This window comes from Trachymyrmex cornetzi, unplaced genomic scaffold (genome assembly GCF_001594075.2).
Source record: "Trachymyrmex cornetzi isolate Tcor2-1 unplaced genomic scaffold, Tcor1.1 scaffold147, whole genome shotgun sequence".
Taxonomy (NCBI): domain Eukaryota; kingdom Metazoa; phylum Arthropoda; class Insecta; order Hymenoptera; family Formicidae; genus Trachymyrmex; species Trachymyrmex cornetzi.
Window position 1 is genome coordinate 4,346,937 of NW_017296059.1, and position 24,001 is coordinate 4,370,937.

At 39.1% G+C, this 24,001-nt stretch overlaps 1 protein-coding gene across 3 annotated transcripts in view; it reads right to left on the bottom strand.

Moving 5' to 3' along the window:
* LOC108757857 (MKL/myocardin-like protein 1) overlaps positions 1 to 24,001 on the bottom strand; it is a 223,559-nt gene that overhangs the window by 61,468 nt on the left and 138,090 nt on the right. For all 3 annotated transcript variants that reach the window (XM_018502517.1, XM_018502515.1, XM_018502514.1), the window contains exons 2-4: positions 17,150 to 17,250; positions 16,836 to 17,059; positions 13,754 to 13,950 (exon numbers count right to left, since the gene is read on the bottom strand). In XM_018502517.1, the coding sequence (XP_018358019.1) occupies positions 13,754 to 13,835 (82 nt within the window). In that variant the 5' untranslated portion in view covers positions 13,836 to 13,950; positions 16,836 to 17,059; positions 17,150 to 17,250. The remainder of the gene's footprint in view (positions 1 to 13,753; positions 13,951 to 16,835; positions 17,060 to 17,149; positions 17,251 to 24,001) is intronic.

Here is a 24,001-nt window from a genome sequence, read left to right on the forward strand (position 1 = left end):
GAGGGAACGAGAGGTAGGTGGTACCGGATCCTTTGCGACTCTGAACGGTCAAGAATGCTGAGCACGAGCCATCATTCTTGAGGAGTAAATTCAGGCTGACGGTGTATACACTACTACTGTTTAACGTAATGGAATCTGGATAAGGGTAACGAAATACTTGAGCGTTAAAGCGTGCGACGTTAATACAAGACGTTCTCTCTACAGCCAGTAGCAACAAGACATCTGACGCCGACAGTTTACTGTTCTCCCGCGCGTTTAACATATCCAGCTGAAGTAATAAAGATATGTTTCGCCGCACGGTACAAGCCCCGGCGCCATACCGGTGGAACGTCTTTCAATCACGACGTTCGAAAATATCTCGGGTGTACCTTCACGCTACTTTCCTGTTACACGGTACGGTGCACGAAGCGTATACGAATGTGAAAGGAGACACGATATGTACGCGAGATGTACTCGTAACTGACGTAATTACAAGAGATATAATGACGAAGGCGTATTGAAAATTGCTCTGCGTTTGTATAAAGAAAGGATTATAACATTGAGTCTCTCTCTCTCTCTTTCCAAGTGTACCAAGTGCCCATTCGCTTAACCAGGGATTTGAAAGCGCAGCTGTCACTACCCAGTTTCGTGAAATTCGCCCGTACGTGTTAGCCGAGCACCGCGGCGTGACAGACACGTCGAGAAATCAGCCTCGAGAGAGTTCATTCATGGCGATCGTTTGTCACGTGGGGTTTACCTATTTAAACGTCACGATCGGTCGACAAGTGTCGACAGAGCGGCTGCGTTAGCCTTGATACATTTCGCCTACACGCGCGCGGAGAACGGCTTTTCCATCTTCCGCGTGTCGCGTACACCACCTACGTGGCCTTTAAGCCGCTCAAGGACAGCGTTCCCGGCACCATCATTACCGCGACTCGAACGCGTGGACACGCAGGCACCTCGGCGACGACGCGGGCCGTAAAGCTCATCTGAGGTAAACATCCTCCTCCGCTCGTTCCCGTTTCTCCGCGCGTGCGCACGCGCGCACACCACTCGAAAACAAGTCGTGAATAAAATATGTATTTCCCGGCGCGGAGGCTAACCGCGCGACGCGACGTAACCCCCCTACAATTTCGTAAGGAACCACTGCACCGTCTACTTGTATACGCGCCAATAATTTCGTGAGAAAATTATTCGAAGATTTGCGCAACTCTCGCACAACCCGTAATCCGAGAGATCGAACGCTTAATTGGATTGCGCAACGATAGGTAAAGCGATGTAAAAAGTGGGCGGTAATTAATTCCACCACCTTACGCGTATCCTCTGCGTTGTGATGCTGGTGTTGATCACAGGCTATTACTAGACGTTACAACAACAGCTTTCAAACTCCGTTAGACGAAACGTAACTCTCTGATTTCTTCGGAGAAATTATGTGTTTGCGATGAAATGGCACGTGCGTAACAAACAGATATTATTGTCCAGATGTATAAAGAATATTTTAGCTTAACACGATATCATCGTTACAATAAAATCACTTTTAAAATAATAAAAAAATAACAATTAAAAAATTATGTTTATTTCTCAATGTCGTATTTGGCGATGCCTGATAAAAGATCTGCACGGTAAAAAATTTTGTGTTAAATTTCACATGTCCCAAACGGTCCACCCAAATTTTTATGTTAATTCAATATAAGATGAATATATTAAAAAGTAACACAAATATTATGTAAAAATTAGAAAAGTATTACAAGAAGCGTAATACTTTCACACAATTTAAAAGCAAATTTTATGTTAAACATTAATTTTATGTTGACACATTTATAATAAATTTAATTGAAGTAAGATGCTATTTTTACATTTTTTATTTGGCTCATTATTTAATACGTCGCGAATTGAAGAAGGCTGAAAAACGCTAGATTCTAATAAGAATTTCTGAAAACTTCAATGCTCGTGACGACGTCACAAACCCTGACACGAGGCTGTGCACGTGGGCAGTGCGCCGCAAAACGCGTGGGCCAAAACAATTCTCCAGTTAATTAAGATAATCGTCTCTTTATGACGCCACAGCGCGATGCGCAGCTTATCTGTCGCCATTCGGTGGCGAAATTCGTTTTCGCGCGAGGAGAAAGGATGCGCGGTTTAACAGCTGAATTTTAATGCGAACAAGTTGCGCCTGTGTTCTTATCAACGAGCGAACGCGAACGGTCATTTCAATTCATGAAAGAAGGTGCATGCGAATGGCTCGCGAATAAGCGCAGTGACGATTATTCGAACTGATTTTCATCGATTGGAGAAATCAGATATTTCTATGTAATGATTAAATTAAATGGTTTTGCGTATCGATCGCGGAATCGAATACTATTTCTTACACAGGTCCCCCAATATGTAATTACGCAAGAAATAAATCAATGATCTGTGTAATTTGCAATGCAATCTTTGTCCGACGCGATGCATAATTTTAAACGCGGTGATTATAATGAAACGTGATGGGATATGCTTGAAACAACTTGCTTGCTTATATACATATAAAATATCCGCTTGAATGCAAAATTTTTGAAGTAAACGACGCTCTCTCTCTCGTCGCTAGTCTACTTATAAATAAATATGTAAATACGAAATATCTTGTCTCATCTAATTAATTATTAAAATATTCTATCGTAGAATTAAAATTAATTCAATAATAAATATATTAACATCAGTTCTAGATTATTCCAGACTACATATAAAATATTAATATGTTCACGATTACTACTATTTAAATAAAATTATTTTAGAAAGAAGAATATTTTTCGCAATAAGTTTTCTATAGATTTTTAAGATGCTAATAGCATCATTATTAAACCGTAGGATCGATTTAATTACGATATTATTTCAGCTTCAGTTCATGAATTGCGTTTTCTATGAAGTCCTATAATGAACGGTGCGCAGTTTATATAACTAAAAAATGTATTTAGAATTTACATATAAAAATATCATTTATTATTGAACAATAAGACTTAGCCTCGACTGTATTGTGGCTCTTTATTTACTTATTGTTTACTTTATTCCTACAGAGGCCTTAAAAGTTTCTAAAAATTTAGCCACATACAGATCTGAAAATAATGTTGAACTATTAAAATAATTATAGGACTTTCAAGCATGATAAACGCTGCAAAAAGTTTTGACATTTTAACAACCTGTTGAGCGTACTATACATAATTAGTTTAACAGTCTAACAAAATTATTTTCAGAAATTTTTAGATACTTGAGCAAAATCGTTCTTTCCGTGTGTATACCCAGAGACACACACAGAGTGATATTTTCTCCTGAATTCGTTGCAAAATCAAACATTGTAATCTATGTTGAGTACATTGCAGGTGAATGGTAAATATTGTAGCCGTTAGAATGTGATAAACGCTGCGGGATATTACCCTGAAAATTACTAGAATAAAAGCAATGAAAGTGAAGCGAGGCGAGGCATGATTCTACAACGTGTTTCGCACCACGCGAGGGCATGCGGGTGGTCGCCCGGTCGCCCATTGTGGGTCACTGGGTCTAATTACGTATAATTAGCAATTTGTATCTCGCCTCAATCAAAGCCCTTCCCCTTGCGTAATCAGCACGGTGTTATACGCCGCACTCGAGGCTCTTGCGCCGAAGGAGCACTCTCGCGAATCGCGCCTCAGTCTCTCCCTCTCCCCTTTTCTCTACCATCTTGATCCAATCGCGAAACTTGTGAAAGTGTCCGCAAAAAAAGATTAAGCGGAAAAATGACGAAAAAAAAAAAGAACCGAGAGTGTCGTGCGTCATTTTTTCATCCGGTGTGCTTCCCCCGACTCCCGCACGGCACGTGTAATTACTCGCAGGCCGGTAATTATTTTCCTTGTCGTCCTTTTTTTTATCGCCGTACGGGAACCGAAACTTCCTCAGAGAGACGCGTCGATCGAGATCGTGCGTGGTGGGTGGTTAACGTCGTCGGCTCTGGGTGTTGAAGACGAGCGTCGTGTCGCGAGGGTGGGTCGCGACTCGCGACAATTAATTGTGATACCCGAGAAAAGTCTTCGCAGGTGTCCGTCGATACATGCGTGAGTGAGTGAGAGCACGCGTGCATGCGTGTATGTACGTACGCGCGCAGGCGAGCGGCAAATTGGCCGTACTTTATGTCACGATGCGTAATTTACGCGTCGTTCGCCGCCTTTTCGCCGGGAGGTAATGAAATGGTAATAACTACGTTGTGCGATTCGGGGACGAGCCGTCGCCGTTGCCGCACTGCCGCCGTCATTACGCCGCTAATGTGGGAAATTGTGTGCGCGGCCGTGGCCGGCAGAAAGAAATCGCCGCCATGGCCGCATCGGCGTGACGGGTTTAAGCGCTTAAAAGTGACATGAATTCTAAGTAGCCGAGCGAAAGCGGCTCGCTCTAATTTCCGTGCGATGATACCTCAAGAAAGACTTCGTTCAAAGATGCTGTGTGTCAGAAAGACTTGTTGAATAAAGTACGAGTTGAATGAAGCGAAATGGAATAAAATTAAGACAGGATAAGGTGTTATAATGTCTAATATGGTACAATTCTGATAAAATAAAAATGAATTCAATTTTCGAAGTTCAAGTTTGATTTTTTTTTCATTTTAATAGTACATTCTTAGTACTCTCTCTCCACAATGAGATTAGGATTATCAAATTTGAACCTCAAAATTAGATTCAAATCTTATTTCGTTCAAAATTGCACTTATTTTTAAACCAAGAAATGAAAAGCTATTTTTTAATATTCCAACTTTTTGAAAAATATGGAAAAACTCAGGATTACTCTTTTCAACATCTCTATTACAAAATAATTTTTTAACAAAAAATATTTTAGAAGAGGAAACCGACTTCTACCTTCCTTTATTTCGGAGTGAGAATGAAATTTTGCTTATGCAAAAAAAATCCACATTGAAAGACGCAGACGAAGATTAAATGCGTTATATTTTGAGTACCATATTCTCTCTCGATACTATAAGGACATGCCGTAATCGTAATTTTGTAAATTGTAATGCAAAAGACAATCTCTTCTGGCCATCAGATTTCTTCTCAGGTGTACGGCGATTATCTTCTGCGGATAGAAAGGAACGAAGGAGACGGCGAACGGAAGAGGAGGAAAGCCACTGTGCGATGACGCGCCGGGATCGGGCCAGGTGGCCGACCGATTTGCCGCAACCACAATAGCACGTGGGCCGCGGAATTGTCCTGCGGAGACACGCGGGGCTATCTCGCTTATACCCATCGTCGCGGTGACGAAACGTCGTGAGGTCTCGTCGTGAAGTCGTTCTACCGCTGGATCTTCCTGGTCAAACGCCGCCATCCTATTTTTCAAGCCGCGAGAAAAACAAGTCTGGTCAAACGCCGCCATTCTATTTTTCAAGCCGAGAGAAAAACAAGCTAAACACGAGTTCATTCCGCAAACTCAATAAAATTCCTGTAATTAGTTAGCAATAAATTGAAATTAATTTATTATATTATATTTATGTTTTTATCTTAAAATTATCCGCAGTTTGAATTTATGAAAACATAATGATTTATCGTAATTTGTTTTTAATTATAAAATCAGAGAATATTTATGGTATGAAATAAATATTATCAAATTGCAATATTGTTAAAGCTAATTACGATGTAATTTTATTAACTCTTCGGAGCTAACGATGAATACTGGATCAATTCAATTATATGCTTTATGTTACAGTGAATCTGCAAATTTATTTATTTTTATTTAAAATAAATTTTGTATTCACAAACATATACATATTCATTTTATATATTAAATTTATAATGTCCAATTTCATATCAATTTGAGTTATTTTTAATCATTCTACTCAAAATATCGTTAATTTAACTAAGATAATAAAGTTAAGCAATTTAATTTAAGAAATGTATAAAATTCGACTTAAACTTAGTTTATTCTTTACTAAGAATATTCATTAATATTAAACATTGTTTATTTTAAAACTAAACAATTCAACCACAGAAATGATTTACATTTTGTCACTCATGGAAGTTAAAAATAACAAAAATTAAACTCAAGAGATTCGATTACCATTAATCGCTTGTTTAATATCTAACAGTGTAAGTTATGTCATTTGGTTCCTTGAAATTAATTAGTGTCTTTTAGTCAACATAAATTGAATGAATTTCACAGATATCAAGCGTCAGTAATTGTGTTAAGATTTTGACATTAGCTCCGAAGAATTAACGTTAATTGCGACAAAATTATAGATCTTCTATTACACACACGACGTATCTTATTCACTGAATAGAGATAATTGGTAAGATGAGACGTGGATGAAACGCGACGAGTACGTCGTATTAATCGGCGTGTCGGCGGACAATCGAATTAGGCGTCTCCGGGCACGATCGCTCGCGGAAGGAAGAGAAGATGTCCCGTTTAATTCGCCATGCGTGGGCATCGCGCGAGCAAGAATCAATTCCGAGCGGTGGCGGGCGGTTAACGTTAACACTCGGTCACCGGAGTTCTTTGGCTCAAGAGATCCCTCTCTTTTGTCCTCCTCCTCCTTCTCCTCGTCCTTTTCCTCCTTGCCATCATGCTCCTGCTCGCGGCCGTTCGATCGTGGCCAGCCTTGAATACTAACGATCGCCACTTCCTTCCTCTTGGTCGATGTTTTCCGTCGCCGTTGGCCGCTGAATTTTAATTCATCGTCCCGTTTCGATGCACGCATTCTTCTTTGCCGTCGCGTCTCGATTCGTGAATGCGATTCGAGGTTCCACTTGGTACTCGCAACACGCAAGCATATTTATTCTTGTTTAACATTTGGTAAACAATAAGGATGAAATAACTCCATGAGTGTTGGGAGCGTCAAGTGCGATAGAAGGCACTTTCGATTACAATTTGTAAAATAGCTACGACAGTAGTTTATATTTTGGTTCAACGAGAAACCGACAACATAAGATAGATTCAATTTCATCTCGTATCCCTTTCACAATTTGCAAATAAAAAAAATGCTGCTCTTTGTAATTCATTTAATCATGAAGAACATTATCGTAAATTTGACGTGCAAGTGAGCGAACAGGAAGCTGCCCTAGCCAGAAATGATTGATCGATCAACGTCGATTTGATGTCAATTGACCAATTATTTCTAGCTGGGGTGTTGTGACTGTTGAGGTGATAATAAAGAAAAGAATAATATCTGTAACTGTATGTTAAATTATGAGGATCGAAGCATTGGACTATATACCTACTTATTCTTTTTAGTTAATAAGTAAGTTATTTGTGTTTATAAAAGTTTAGGTTATAAATATTTTGTCATTAAAAATGTGAAATGTATGAAAATCTTGTGTTACGTTAATTAAAAGTGACCTATTTTCTCGAACGTAAAATTTACATAAAATTTATCAATAGCAATACTGTATTACTCAATATATCGAGAGCGTTTCAAGATTAATTTATAATTAATATCTGCCGAGAACTGGACAAACCTTGAACCCGGAGCTCGTTTTTTAAAATCTTTACGTCCCTTGAAATCTGCATATATAAATAAAATATTACTCCCTGCTTGTGTAATGTACGACGGTCATTTGGCAGATTGCAAAATTTCGCCTGCCCTCGTTGCGCGCATGACGCGTTGTCGATATTACAATTTTTATAGCCGTGCGTGAAAAGTTGTAAAATCACAGCACACAACCGCGCAGGAAAATAATCGTCTCGACCGTTTGAAGGCACGTGGCTGAGGTAGCGCGTTACGTGCGTGGGCCGTGCGCGCAACCACCGAGCGTGTGCCTCGCTTTTTATCTCCCGCGTGCACGCGCGTGCATACACGCTCGCGCTGATTTTTGCGTCCGGGCCGGCCGTGCGGCGCGGCGCGGCGTGGCACACTCGGAGCGATTTCAATGCATACTTTCTGGCCACGAACGGCTCCGATTCGACATATTCCGATCCGGTTCGCCCACGAATACCCGGAGTACCACGGTGCGTGTATGAATATGCAACGATAAAGCGCGATTTATTTATAAGTATGACGCCGGAGATCGATCCTTCCACGCGATCGCGGAGGGAAAATCGTATGGTCAAAATACAAGATCGCTCTGCATTACGAAAAGTCTATATCTGCTAAAGATCTCTCTAAATTCTTTCAAGTGACATCTCATTCCAAAAGACTGAAAATACTGTCATTCTTGTTCAAGAGTGAGATTTAATTATTTTGAAGCAAAATTTACTCTAAGAATTTTCATCCAATTAGCTTAATTATTATTACTTCCTTTTCAGTATAAAAAAAGAGTGTGAGAATATTTATGTAAAAATTCACAAAGAGGGTTGCAGTCACAAAATAGGTTAACTTTGGCGGTAAACATGTTTTCAGTATAAAAAGGAGTATGAAACAAAATTAACAATTAAATTGTTATTAAAATTCTCAAAGAGAGAAAGATAAATTTGTCATTAAAATTCTCAAAAGACTCATCTTATAGTCATATGCGGTGAAAATTCGTGAACCAAATAATTCACAGGAAGAATTGCAAGCATGAAGTGGGTTAACTTCGGCAACCGAGCGTGTTTTCGGAGTCGCTTTGCGTTTCGGCGAGACCGTAAAACCGCGTTTTGCCAGGTTCGCTTTTACGGTCCGACAAAAGTTAAAAATTACGATCCTGTGTTTAATTAATGTCACTGTCGTTGTCGCCACTGCTGTTGTCCGCGGATTTACGAAAATCGGGCGATTGTGTTGCATACAGGGGCCACTTACACGGTGCAATGAAAAACGCAGTTTTCGCATTCGCGTAATTGGCCGCCGGTGGACTTTTCAAAGTGGTCACCAACGAGTGCGGTCATATAATTAAATCCGGTAAAGGCACGCCGTGTATACCTGCAAACCGGGTTGACTCGTGATAATGCGCGCGGCTTTTGAACGTTTAGATGAAAAAGCGCGTATATGGCGGGTACGTGCTGATCGAATCAGTTTTTCTAGATTTTAACCTACCTCCAAGAATCGAAGATACGACCCCGTAAATCCGTCTTGTTAAGTTAACTTGCTTATACAAGGAGACACTGTCAGTAACGAGCGATCAATAAAAAGTGGATGCTCGGAGTATCGCAGCTCATAATTCGAGCTATTTAATTTGTTATTTGATGCAATTGTCTAATTCATCTAAGGTTAACGCAGAAAAAAAAAACAAGAATGAGAAAAATAAAAGAAATTGTAAAAACATGCGTGATTAATAGTACGGAACTATCTTTGTAGGAATACGTTGCCATAAATCGTCGAGAGGGTCTTATCTTAATAATGTATTTTTCTTCGGTAACGCTAACTAGTACTCGTCGACTGTGTATCGCCGCCTTGATAAATGCAACGGTTACGAAGGTCGTCGCGAGGTACCCGTACGAAAGGTAAGAAATGAGACGAAACATCGATGAAACTCTCCTAAGACGCTCGCTTGAGGTATATTTGTCGTTCGTATCGCGCCGATGCTCGTACAGATACCTAACAGATAAGCATAACGATCGGCGCGGGCCTTTGCCATCGCCAGTTTACGGGGAAGAGGAAGCTGGATCTTCCTTTTAATTACATGAAATTCCAGAGGAATCTCGTATCGCATTATCGTTGGCGACAATTAGTGCTCGGCACAAAATTCGTTTCAACGCGATTCGTTTCACGGTGAAAATACCTCGCGCCTTCGCTTTCGACGCCATTTACTGGTGGATTCAGAGCTTCGTTTTTTTTAAACTTGGAGCAACGACTCTGAAATCTTGGAGTTCTTAAATACGAGATAATTTATGTTGCTGTTTAATATGCAAAGTAAGATTTTATTATTCATAAAACATTTTTTACTTTGAAGGAGTTTGGAAACACATAATTAAAAATTTTTAAAGAACAGTAGCTATGAAATTAGGGAAGGCTCAACTTAATTGATTAATTATTATCAAATATATCTGAAGTCTTGGAATCTTAAATGCCTAATCTAAAGATAATTTATGTTTTTAAGAAGAAAAAACAAAGTAAGATTTCATAAAGCATTTCTTATATTTTGGAGAAAACCATATGACTAAAAATAGTTAAGGAATAGATAATTATAAAATTAGAGAGAAATTTCTCCACTTTAGAGAATTCACAATAGCAAGGACTTTAATCGATCGTTTGTTTGCAAATCTATCATTGTTGTGCAAAAAAAAAGAAGAAAAAACATTCATTTTTGTAATAACCGAATGAGTATGTCGCGTTTTATTAATGATGTTGTTTCATTAAGCGTGCGGTCGCAGAGCTACTCGAGGTTATCGGTTTTACAGGATGGAAAGGAGGCCTCTGAGAGTGCACGGTGCATAATTCTGACATAATTTCCCATTACGAAACGAGCGCGCAAATTCGTGCTCCGGTATAACGAGTGTATGCATCGTCGTCGTTTAGGGCGAGATACGCCGACGATAATTAGCTCGGCATAATCGGTAACCGGCGTACTTTCGCGTTTCAAGTACACGCGATACACCCGCGAAGGAGCACTCTAAGAGATTCATTACGTCGCTTTGTAACGCTACGAAATATAGATACGGGAAAGCAGACACATCCTTATTTTATTTACGTAACTTGTCGAAATTCTGTCTGATATGCGATATAATGTTTTTGTAACAAATTTCGTAAACTATAAAAACCGTGTAAATGAGAAATTGAAAACATTTTAATAAAAATCAATGAGAAAGCACGAATTAATAATGGATACAAATTAAGTAAGAAATTGTTTTATTAATAATATTTATCATTCTTTTTTTAACATTATCGTGAATTATTATTATTACTTGTAATACTTATGATATTTATAATAATAAATTTATTCTTTTCAAGTATTAATTTTTTTCCATTTATTACATAATCTATATTCACTTTACTTCAGAATATTACGAATGTGATCAGATATTATTATAATTAGTTCGTGAAAGCCAGTGGAAAAGGATATTCTTAGTCAGACATGAAAGATTTAAAGAATTCAGAATTGTTGAAAATATCTGTAAGATTTGAATTATATTCGATCTAATATTAAAAACCACAAAGAAAAAAACATATTTTACATAAATAACATATAATCAAATATATATAAACTATGTTACTTACAATGTTTTTTTTATACAACATGCACAAACAATTGTAAATAAGTAATATATATTTTTAATATATTATTTATATATTTATATATGTAAAGTATATATAAAGGTATAAGAAAATAAAGAAGAAATGGAAAAAAGGATCGCGACGGATATTCGGTAAGGCATCAAACCCGCACACCCTTCTGCTACGAGAATTTACGATTGTCCACGCGAAAGCGTAGGTAATCGGCGATGATATCACCGTTATAAATAGGCACGCCTCCTGTTTCTTGTGTGTATATATGTACACGCGTGTACACGGCCCTCACACGCGAATCTGCACCTACCTGTCTACACGAATGCCCGGCACTGTCTCTTTCCTGTAGACAGTCGCGCGCACACACGCATCAGAGTGCGTGCACACGTACAGGTGATCAAGCAACAAATCGAAATTTGTTCGCCAAACTTTTTGGGGATTTAATATCGGTACGCATACATAAATTCGGGAGAAATTCACTTTTAAATTATTAAAATAAAATTCGTAACCTTATTTCCCCCCTTTAGAAAAAGCAATTTTAAAGCGCTTATTCAAACTTTTGCAGAACTCAATTTTTTTTATAGAATAGCGTTCCTATGTTAGATTACTTCGATATGTCTCTCTTAATAAATTTTAAAAAAATTTTATTTGAAAAGGTTTCAAAAGATCGTTAATGATTTGCACGGTCGTCGACGGTGACATTGTGTTTCTTCGTAAAAGTGGTAGGTACGCATTGTTCAGTGCGGTCTCGTTGCACGATGAGCGTCCTTCGCACAAACCGTGAAGGGGAGAACGCCTCGAGAGCGCCCGATGGCAAGTAATTACAGAAAAAGGCGATCGATAAACGCGACAAAATGACGCGTTCTAAAGACTGCGCACGCGATGGCCTGTGGCTTTAACGAGGAGTCGACCACGACGAATCGGCATATATACGTATACGCCGCGGAATTTGCGGACGGAAAAAAGTGGGCACGCGCGTTCGATTCACCGCGGAAGAAACCCACCGCGCGAAGTTTTCAATGCGGCATCGAGAGATATTTACACGCTTGTCTTCGGGCGATCTTTTTGAAATCATTTTTCGTTTATTCAATGTAAATGCATATTAAGAACATCTTATAGACTTTATGATCTCGAATTTATTTTGTATGGAGATTAATTGTATTTAAAAATCGAAGAGTAAATATTTTTAAGTCGAGTTTTCGGTTCCTTAAGAGAGATATATGGGGAAATTATTATTCTTCCATCTGCAATTAAAGTCTTTTCTGGCACAAACGAAATTACACTTCCAAATTTCATCTTCGTTTTTACTCAAATTTCAATTCTTATTAAATAAGATTTTTTAAATTTGAATAAAAAACCTATTTGGTGTGTAATACAAATATTGCAAAATAACCGTGAACTTTTTAAGCTTAGAACAGTAAAAGAATTTGGAGAAAAAAGATCTAGATTGCAGACAAAGAGTCATTCATATAATTTATAACAATAAAAGAAAACTTATTCTTACATAGAATTAAAACGTATCTATTTATAGATACTGTTAATTATTCGTTATTGTGTCTGTCGCTTATAGAAAAACATTGAATATAGCGGTATAAGAATCGTTGTGACTGATACCTCTATCCTGCCCGTGAGAAGTTGCGTTCCGAATACAAAACGGGGATCTAAGCTTGAGAACGATTGGCCAATTGCTGGCGCCGGTAGTAGTGGTAGTAACGGAAGTGGCGAATGGGTTGGAGAGCTGCATTTTGCACGACGATAAAAGCTCCGAGCGTTTCTTTATTGGATAAAAAATCGCCGGATTCCGAATCGATAATCGAGGGCCGCTCGCTATGCGCCGAATAACGAGCGGATGATTACAGTCGCCGTGGGATATAATGGCAAGTTGCCCGCGAATGTTAAAAAGAGCCGTCTCCGCGCCTTCTTCGATTATTATAGGCGCCTTCCCGAGGAGGTGCTCGGTAAAGCTCGTATAACATTGCGGGGTATGTAACTGCGACGATGAGCATGCAACACGCTCGCGCATCAACAGCTCAGACTGCATCGCATAATAATAGCGAATACCCCGTGCGCGATTATTCGATCGGAAGCGATCGTCGCGACAGGGACCGTTAGGCCTTTTCATCATTTATTCCGGACGTCGAAAAGCGACGCTTCCGTTTCCACGACGGAGGGGGGGGGGGAAAGGAAAAGCGAGTGTCGGCAAACGGAACTTAATGTACACAAGGTGTCCAGATGATTCTTATCACTTCCATTTATTTTCATTGACATATCGTCTGATGACATTCACGACCAAAATTAAAATTTTGCTAGAAATTGGCACCAAATTGTGAGTTTAACTTTTCTTCATGAATTTTTAAAAATGGAAGAAAGTATAATTTAATTTTTTGTTCAATTATATCACATTTAATTTAAATTTATATAATTAACTAACGAAGAAATAGAAACAATTAAAAATACTGTGGTGAATATTTTTCCCTTGTCAGTAATATAATTAAAAAAAATTAAGCATATATACATTCGTGTGTCTAAAAAGTTAATAAAAAAACATTTAAATGTTTTTTCAATGTGATTGAAGTTTGAACTCGCGTTTGTTTAAAAGACTCGGCAAGAGATCTAGCCGACACAGGCGATTACTTCTTCGCGAAATTCTTACGCTAAATCAATATTTTCGAACGAAGATGAAAGAAAATATGTGTGTGTACTCACATTCCTTATTGCGATCCATGGCGTGTTGGAGGGGTGAATCGTCGACCTCCGCCTTCGGCGGCGACTGATTGCCCTCGGCCATCTTCGATTCCGATCCTGGAACAGCACTCGCGACGGCCTTCCTTCCTGCCGCGTCCGCCGCTGCTTTATCCTGCTGCGGCGAAGGCTTCGTCCCTTTCTTACCGTTTCCAGCGTCCCTACAGGCCCGAAGAACGGACCGAACCGGAGCAAAACGTTGCTGTTTTGTGAATTAATCTTTCATACATCGGCTCGAAGAGAGGAGGACCGATCGAGCCTGCCCTGCCGGGTACCGATCGACGCTCCAGTGTCAATCGGATCCCGGGTCCTTCGCGGCATGTTTTTGCCGCGGATGATGGAATGACGGATCAATCGACACTCGATCGGACGACGTTTTCATCAGAAAGCAAAGTCGGAAACGGCTGGTCTTTCCTTCTCTTCGAGCGCGAATCTTCACTGAGCAAGAAATTTCTGACGTATTCGAGTTATATCTACGAGAGTTTATATCTCGAGTGTGTATCCTAGCGAGTCTATTCGATCTTAAATAAACTAAAAACGTCTAGAAATAATACGTCATTTCCACGAACTGGCTCAGTCTTAGATAAAGTGAAGAGGTATATAATAAATTGTATTATTTTTTGAAATATATGGAAAGTAAATTTAACGTTATACGAGAGAAAATATTTAACGTATATAAGTAACACATTATTTTACGAGAAAAATTGTATTTTTCTTTCATTATTCAATTCTTCAATATCAAATATTTTGAATTTTCATGATATTTTTACCAAAATATTAAATAATGAAGAATTGAATATCGTATTCAAATTAAAATTGAATTGTTAGGAAGAAATACATTTTAAAACAATGTATTTCATTCTAACTCTCGTTTTCAGTTAATGCGAATATCATGTGCAATGAAAGTAAATTTTGTAAAATAAACGCGCGTGAATGTGAATAATTCTAGTATAATAGAGAGAATATCGAGTCGCGTTTCTTCTGCAGTGAAAAGGTAAAAATAAGCGTTTTAGCCATCGAAGGGTGAACACATTTATCTTGATAGACCTGATGATAGTTCCGTGAGAGCTTCATGAATCCAGATGGTCACGAGACGTCGTGTCGCGAGCGAAATGTCACGCAGAAGATCCGCTTATTCGGTTTATCTCACGAAAAGTTCAGAGAAAATTGCATGAACGGCGCTTTGCGTGGAATCTATACGTATAGAGAAGTTAGCGAGCCGATTAAAGATTTTAAAGCGTCGAGAACCAACGGCCCGGTGAGTTTAAGTACGCCGAGGAGAAAGTTCCGAGAAAAGATTACTCGTCACAGCTGGAGATAGGAAGCCGGTCGTTAAGAGCGTTTATATTCTCGCGTAACGATTACACGTGGTACTGATACTAAATTGCGGGTTAATCGTCCGCTCGGCGCGGCCCTAGCATCCCGTGCGATCTCGCAACTCGCAGCAGTGAATTGAGGTGTGCGGAGGTCCGCGAGAACACTAAGTCCGCAAACACAATAGAGTAGTAAGCTTTAAGTCTTAAGGAATTAACCAATCATAGTCGATTATTCTTCTCACATTCAACCGTGATTGATCAATTTCTTAAGGCTTAAGGCTTACTACTCTATTGTGTTTGCGGACTAATCCTGCTGTCTCTCATTTAAGCGACTTGTAATAGAAAAATCTTAAATCAAACTGCTTAATTATTATTTAAAATCAAGCATTGAGCGAGTAATCGAATATTATCTAATTTATATAAGATTCTTGGTTACTTATCGTTACTATCTCAAATTATGCTGTCAGAAGCGAGAAAACAATACAAATTTTTGCAAATTATATTTGAATAGTGATATTTTTCATAAAAGCATTTTTAATCGATAAAATAGATTTATAAAGTATACTGTCTTTTTGTTTCGGAAAGAAATTAAATCATATTTATTTCTATATATTATTAATTTGACAGTTTATGAATGTAGCTTATTTCGTTTTTTTTTATTATGTATAATTCATTTCCCGATATATGGTATATTTATTAATTAACGAAACAAGAAGAGAGAGTTTTATATATTTTACAAGTTTATTCTATAAATTGCGATTAGTATTATTTTGTATAAAACATATTTTCCACATTAATTTATTTTGCAAGAATTATTATATAACTTCTCGCTTCTGACATCACAATTTGAGATAGTAATATGATGATGATAGAATGAATAGAAGCTTTAATGAAAAGATTAATTCAGGGCTTTATCATCTCGCGTAGTCCTTGTTTGATATTACAGTTATAAAGTTATATTTGACTGTTAAATTCAAGTGCTAGTTAAAACATTGTAACTGTCAGACTGTATTTAAATATCTTTAACACTTACAAGTAAAATAATAATAATAATAAATCATTCTGAATCGGGTAGGTAGATATAAAACCGTGACTCACAAATAGATGACGAGGTTCTTGCAGAAAGTCATGCGTCACTCAGATATATCTAGTCAAAGTATTAATATCATTAGCATTAAAATATTATTATTAAATCCAGGTTTCTGCGTTTTAGAGTTTTATGAGAGTTGCAAGACTCTCAGGTAAGAGTGTCTCTCAGACCCGTACGGTAATCAGTTACTTAGCAAGTTATCTTCTTCCTGTTGCGTTTCTGCAAAATCGGCGCGGTGCAATGCCCTAATAGAAATAACGTCTCCTGAGATAATGACGCGGGTGATGGGCGACAAAGCGTCAGGGAGGAGTTCGTGGAGCTTGTTAAAATAATCGAGGCAGGTGCCGAGCGACGACGCGTCTATTTCTTGATCACGATAACGCCCTGCCTTACGCCCAGCGTGCGATCGAGAACACGCGTACTTTATCCATTACTTCTATTTGTACGCGAGACGCGTGCATACCGGTTATACTCGCGTGGAAGCTGGTGGAAGGTGATAACGCGACTCGGATATTCTCCTCATTTTACAAGGTTTTATTAATATTCAGTCGATATAACTCAAGCCTTCTCCACCTTGGTGAGTCTCAGCTTCTTGCTCTCCACGTCGTGTAATCTACATACAGCACGCAAATTATCTCACCTCTCGTCCTTGGCGTCGCGCCTAGGGTCCTTCCTGTCCCGGTCCTTATCCTTATGGCCGTCCGCTTTTTTCGCTTTTGACTTCGACTTGGCGTCGCTTTTGGCGACCTTGTGCTCACCGCCGGTGACGACGACCACGGCGGCGCTATCGTTGCAGGATTGCGCGCCGGAAGCACTTGCGGATGTAGGGGACGACGTCGATGCTGCTCGACTGTTAGTGTAATCCTGTACGAGCGTACCTCGTTATCCCGAATTCGTTCAATGAGCATATGTTGATTCTCGTATGGCGTGAGAGAAGGGTAAAATAGGCCTTACCTTAAACCACTCCGGATAGATCGCGCTGATGGTATCCAGAAGGTCCTGGTCAAGTTGAATCCTCCAAAACGGGGAGCCGCTGTCCAACCTGTGGCCAGACTCTGAAAAAAACAGAAGAGGTGTAAAGTTAGTTTGATTTGAATATTACGGCTCAAATATTAATTATTGAATAACAATAAATAACGTTAGTCCGATATGTGAATAACACAGCTTACGTAACTAAGTAGAAAAATATCTTATTTGATTCGAGTTCGATCTTAGTGCTTAATAATATTTTGGTGAGAATTTTATATACATATCCAGTTCTGTAAATTGCGCGTTGGTTTAATTTTTGATCTTGAAACGCAATCTTAAATTGAAACTGGAATAATACTTTTACAAAAATCTAATACTGGCTAATTTAATATTGAAAGATAGCAATTAATTACTTATTTTAAGTATTAAAAATAGTACAGTGTTTTTAATACTCCAAATAAGTAAGTAATTACTGCAGTAATAAATTGCTTGATATTAGATTTTTGTAAGGAAAATATCACAAATTAAATTGACAACAACTTAATGATATTGATGCTACTAAGCACTGTCTTAAAACAGTGTAAAGAATTTGCGAAAATAAACTAAAATGAATAATTTATTATTAAATTAAGTACTTGTACAAATAAATAATAGCATAATAAATATGAATATAAAGAAAAAAAGTTACATATGTAGTAAAGCGAAGATGTCATCGTGGACAAGTCGCTTCTCGCGGGCAGGATTTAAAATGTGCAAAATGTTCCGAAGCCGCGGCGCGAAGGATCGCGGGTCGGGCCCTTAAGAGTCATTCCTGCCGCATAAGGGCTAATAATGCCCCATGAGCACGATACGCCCAAAGGCGTATCAAAACCTCGCGGAATGCCGATCTCGTCGTTTCTTTCGCACATTCCGAGGGATTCCCTGCCTAATTTAAACGTTCATCGGTACCGAGGGATCACCCGGCGAGATGCTGAGGAGGTAAAGGAGCTGCAGTGTATCCTCGCGAGGACGCATGGAAGGAGACAAGAGAGAGAAAGAGAAGAGGCCCCTTCGTTACGGCGACATTCTATAGGCGAGACGCGTGTCCTGCCTTCGTAATCGAGGATCGAACAGAGCGAGAGATGAAAAACAAGGAGCGCTGCTCCCAAAGGACTTTCGAATACTCCGATCGGCGACGGAAACGCGATTTTTGCGACGCGCCGTTAGGGTGAACGCGCTTTCTAAAACGTAACCACGCTGACTGCTGTGTCTGCACTTTACATAAACACTGCGAATCGAGTACCTACGTAACTTCGATTCCGTAACTCGATTTCCTGAGAAATTTCAATAAATTACTTATCAAATTTCAGAAAATGTAAAAGTATTTAAATATGTCACGTGAGGAGAGTATACAAAGCAAAAAAAAATATTTTACATTACTTGCTTGATTTTTCAATATATTTTTTAACGTAATCATTCACGTGAGATTTCTGATATTCTCACATTTTATATCTCAATTTTTATTTCTGTCTTTGAAGATTTACAATTATAAATAAAGATAGATAATATTCTATACCTTCAGATAAACATTCATAAATGCAAAAAAAATTTTTATACTGTGAAACAATTTGTATTAATATATAATGTATACAAATAAAATTAATACATTGAACAAATTTATGAGACGGGGACGTCCTGGATATTTCATGTAAATAATAAAAGATTAAATGCCGGAAATTCATTTGTAAATTGAATAATTTGAAATCCGTGATATTTCAAATCAATAGTTTCAATTTTTTTCTGTAACGACGAGTCTTCGATTCCGTGCATTTGCCACGTAATCGAAATGCTGAAGCACAAGGCCGGAGCAGAAAGGGATAAGAAATCGAATTGTACCCTCCGGCAGAGGGAAGGAGGATTTCACCTTAACCCAATAAATGATTAGTGTGCCGCAGAGTGCCGGGAGAGCGGCATAAATGCTCAATCAGTATGCGTGCGCACCGGACAATCCGCTGTAAATCACGTGCCGTGAATCATTCGCCGACATAAATCTAGTCTCGGTCTCTGATCAATACGCTCCTAACCGGTCCGACACATTAGTTAATCGCGGTACTAGTCGTCGTTTACGGGACACAAGGGACACGCGAGGTCCACCTCGCGTGACTTCTTCCCCCACAAAAAGTATCGACAATGTCGACGGCCTAATAGTGCCGATTCGAGAGAATCCACGACAAAACGATATATCATCGGCGAGACGTATGTCTCTCCGATCATTGGTTACATATTGATTTATAGGACATCGTTGCGATTCAGCTTGGGAATAACGACTGTGAGTCCGTTGATAACAATTAATTATTGAATTTAAACTTACGTCAGCCATGTGAAGTTTCGCACTTTCGTCAACAATCTACTGGGGTCTTTGAGTTTCAGTGTAGATTTTTATAATATTTTGGATTGTATAAAAATCTAAAAAAATTCTTGCGAAAACTGTAACAATTAGTGTTTACTATTACGTAGAAGTCGGATTGTATTTTAATGATCTTTTACAGATTTGAATTTATCTAACACACTCCTGAAAATATGGATATGGATTTAACACCATGGATTTTAAATTTGTACTATTAATATTAATTATATTGGTAATATCATGTTTAAATTGATTCTCACCTTTAATATTAACACAGTTAAAATTATATATACACCGTATGGTGTTAAATCTACATCCATATTTTTTAAAGTGCAAGATTTACAAAAATCAAAATATAGACTTTAAAGTCCAACTTGGATAGCAGAGAGCTTAACTCACTGGGACGTACAAGTCCTAGTGATCTTGAAACTTTTCCTAATTTTTAAATAACAATGATTTGGAATAATTTTATATTTTACCATCTTATTTTCATAGATTTAAACTTGGAAAATTTTCAAAAAATATATAAAACTAATGACAAAAATTTTAAAGGATCTCAACCTCAGAGTGCATCACGAGCTCGTAAAATTTTCGAATAATTCGCAAAAATGTTCGAAATATTTAGTCGTGTCTTTGACCTCGTCCTTTAAACAAAGCGAACATTGAAGACTCCCGGCGCGACGAGAGTGGACTCGGTGGTGGAAAAGCAACGGTCGAACTCGAGGGGAACCCCTTCGGGAGAATCCGCCGTAAGACATATTCCGCGAAAGATCCCGAATGCGAGATGCATTCTTCGGAAGCGGCGCGGTCACAGCACAGCCGCGGCCATCGAAATTCGGGCAAATAAATCTCGCGCTTCCCTTCTCCCTTTTTCCTCTCCTCTCCGTGATCCGGCTGCAGGCGCACGTACGCAACGCACGCACGCACGGAGCGCGCGCGTGTATACACGTGTACGCGGATGCACGTAGAGACGCATACGCGAGAGAGCACGTGCGTGTTTGCTTCGCCCTTGCGTCTACCTCGAAGCTTCTGAGTCACTCGCTCGCTCGTCACAGGCTACCCGCTGCACTGGTAGCCGCGAAAAACTGCACGCTGCACTTCGGGAATGTCGTCGGCATGTACAGGGTGTTCCCCTTCGCCGCGCCCGTCTTGTCGATTCGCTCAACAAGAACGGTGCGGCGAACTCGCGGGTTTGCTCGGGTCGGGTCGTCTCTCTCCCGTTGTGCCTCTTATCCTTTTTTTTTTCTCTGTCGATTGCTTCGTGGAATCACTGATCTTCCTCTTGACGATGACCGTGCGGTTATCGCGACTCGCGGAGACTTTGCGCGAAATATCGAAGACGTTATCATCTAGCACACCCCTAATCTACGATGTCTGTATATATCTATAGATATCGTAGATTATGATATTATTAGTTAGTTACAACTTGCGAATCTAGCGAGGCTATTTTATTTCGGTTTATAAAATATTTAAAAATTAAAGGGCTTGCTGCAATAATAAGCTAACCCACAACGTAATCGAATATATGATAGATACTGGTAGAAATGGATGAATGACCTCTATTTGTTCCGAAGATTGTGCTAATCACTGTTATCGCTGTTATGATATCATGCAGTGATTTGTATTTTTTCTATCAATCGGTAATCTAACTGTCGAATACAAGAAAAATGTTATTCTTCCCATATTCCTTATTCACTATGCAACTTGTAATAAAACCTTGTCGGACACGTGCCAAAATAAAAGACAGTTTTTATAGCATGTGCAAATAAATGTATTTTCCCCATCACTTTAACTTCAAAGCTTATTGTATCTATTTTTATAAAATGTGGATTAAAATCCATAGCAAGCCCTTCAATTAAAAATCTAATATCTTTATTTAGCATCAGAAGCTAAATACTAAATCGATTGCGGACGTTTCGACGCACTTTGTAAATTAATTCTTGCACAAAGAGATTCGCTTAATCTCCTTTTGTAGCATGAGCAAGTTAGCATACGCAAACTATGATAAATGTATGCGGAATCATAGGGACGGAGGAGGATTGAATTTTCTTCTGTCTTATTGTATTCAAGTTAAACGTACGAGAGCACGGTCAGGCAGAAGAAAGGATTCGGGTGGAGGGCAGAGCACGAAGAAAACGGAGAGTTAAGCCCTCGGCGACGGGGGAGGAGGAGGTTCTCTTACAATAGCCGTAAGCTTTGCCGCTCATTAGAGGCGAGGTCGTGGGTCACGTGGAACCGCCGCTTTGTACTCAGTCTTCCTGTATATGTAAGTTACGTACAAACAATATCCACGCACAGAGATCCCTTTTCCCTGGATTGTACCCAGGATCGCTTCACCATGGATTACAGATACGATCTCTGATCTCAGAAATCAACAACGTTTATCCTCCTCCCCCTGTTTTCCTGCGGTCTCTATCGAAATCGTACACAGATATCTAAAAATTAGGTACTCGTAGATACAAATCTGAAAATAATTTTGATGAGAATCTATTCAAATCGTTATGTAGGAAACTTAAGCATGATGAGCAATGCTGCAAAAAGTTCGAGCATTCTAAATTATTTTGATAATCCAGCAAAACTATTTTCAGATCTGTATCTACAATCTAAAAAATATTGGTATGGATTTAACACCATGAATTTTAAACACTATTGATGATGTTGACACAAACATCAGGAATTTTAAATCCATATCATGTTGATGTTAATATCAGCATTAATATAGTGAGAATTATACATAGAAACCGCATGGTGTTAAATTCAATATTTTTTGAAGTATACCTTAATTTTTAGATACTTTAGTTAAACTGTTTTTTTCCTTGCACGCATCGTGTCTTTAGTTTATTCTTAATAAAACACAGAAAATATCCTTTTAATCGTTTTAACAGCAAATAAGTTGACGTGCGTAAAGATATAAATATAGTAGTCGCGATACTAAAACTAATAGTCGTAGAAGGAAAAAGGCCTAAGAAATGAATCTTAAAGAACGTCGAACGTTCGACTCGGTGGAACTCAAGTCTCGGTGGAACACAATCAGCCCTGAGGTTTACCGTTGTCGCGTGAGTAAGGAACCGGTCTCCTCTCACGGTTGGTCACGCAAATATTATTGTAAAGACAATAATAATGCGTGAAACACAAATTAATCGCGGAATGCGTCCCCCGGATATACCACGCGACGCGCGCGCGGTTTCAGTTATTTAACATCCCGCTGCAAGTCGTAAAGTTCTAATTGGAGTCGAGGGGCGCGACGCGGCTACAAGAGAGAAAGAAGAAGGTCTCGGGGGGGTGGTACCAACGTCCGGGATCCCGAAGAATCACTCTAACGAGTACTCCGTGCGCGTACTCAAGCGACTAATCAACGTTAGCGAAGGCGGCGATTCCTCCCGACGGAATCCTTCCTGCCGAGGAAGACCCGAGAGGAAGAGTCGAGAGAGTTGAGCGCCGCGCCGCGTTGCGCCTCGCGTCTACTACTACGGAGTGTCTCTTTGTTCTCGGGGCGTTCCACACGGCTCGCATTGAATCCGTACGATTATAAATTGCCCTGAGAAAGCGCGGTTGGCCAGTATGCACTCTCGGAGGCACGCGAGAGACAACGGATGCATGCGTGCATGCATGCATGCATGGGTCCGCGACGCTCACACGCGTCCACTCGCTCGTTCACTCGCTCGCGCGAAACGCTACGAGGCGCGGGGAGACTTATTTACCGGAGGTACAGGGCCCACTTAACCCGTAACCCCCAGCTTCGTATATCTTGTCGACAATGCGTACCGATGAATTCAATACTTCCCGGCCCTCCTCTCTTCCTTCTTCACCGGCTCTCCGCCTAACTTCCTCAATAAAATTCGTCCTGAGAAATATGGCGCAGCGCATCAGTGGTAGCTTTTAACGCGCCCTTTCGCGTTGTGTTCTCTCCTGACTCTTCGCAAGATACATCATCATGAAGCCTTTTCTATTAAATGTATTGATATATGTTAGCGCGGAAAATGATGCATTTATGTTTCAAATATATGAAATTATCACGTTAGATAATAGAATTATTATAATTATACATTTCAAATTAAAATAAAATAATAATAGATATTTATGCAGCTCAAAGAATAAATCTAATACAAATAAAATACTTGTGTATCTCCGCGGATGTTGGTGCGTCAATTATATATTCCTAACACAAGATATAATTCGCAAACAATTGGGATGTATTCAGCAAACAAAGTTAAGGTACAGGTAGTTTGTACTTGACTTCCGCAACTGAAGAAATCTTAAATCCAGAGTCGAATGTTTTAACTTCGCTTGGTGAGTATATTCCAATTGTTTGCAAATTACATCTATTGCATTCAGAATATATGATTTATGCATCAACATTCGCGGAGGATGGCGTAAGTATTTTACTTGTATCAAGATATATTCTAAATCTTAGTAAATTTAATACTTCAATCAAGATTGTTAAATTAAAA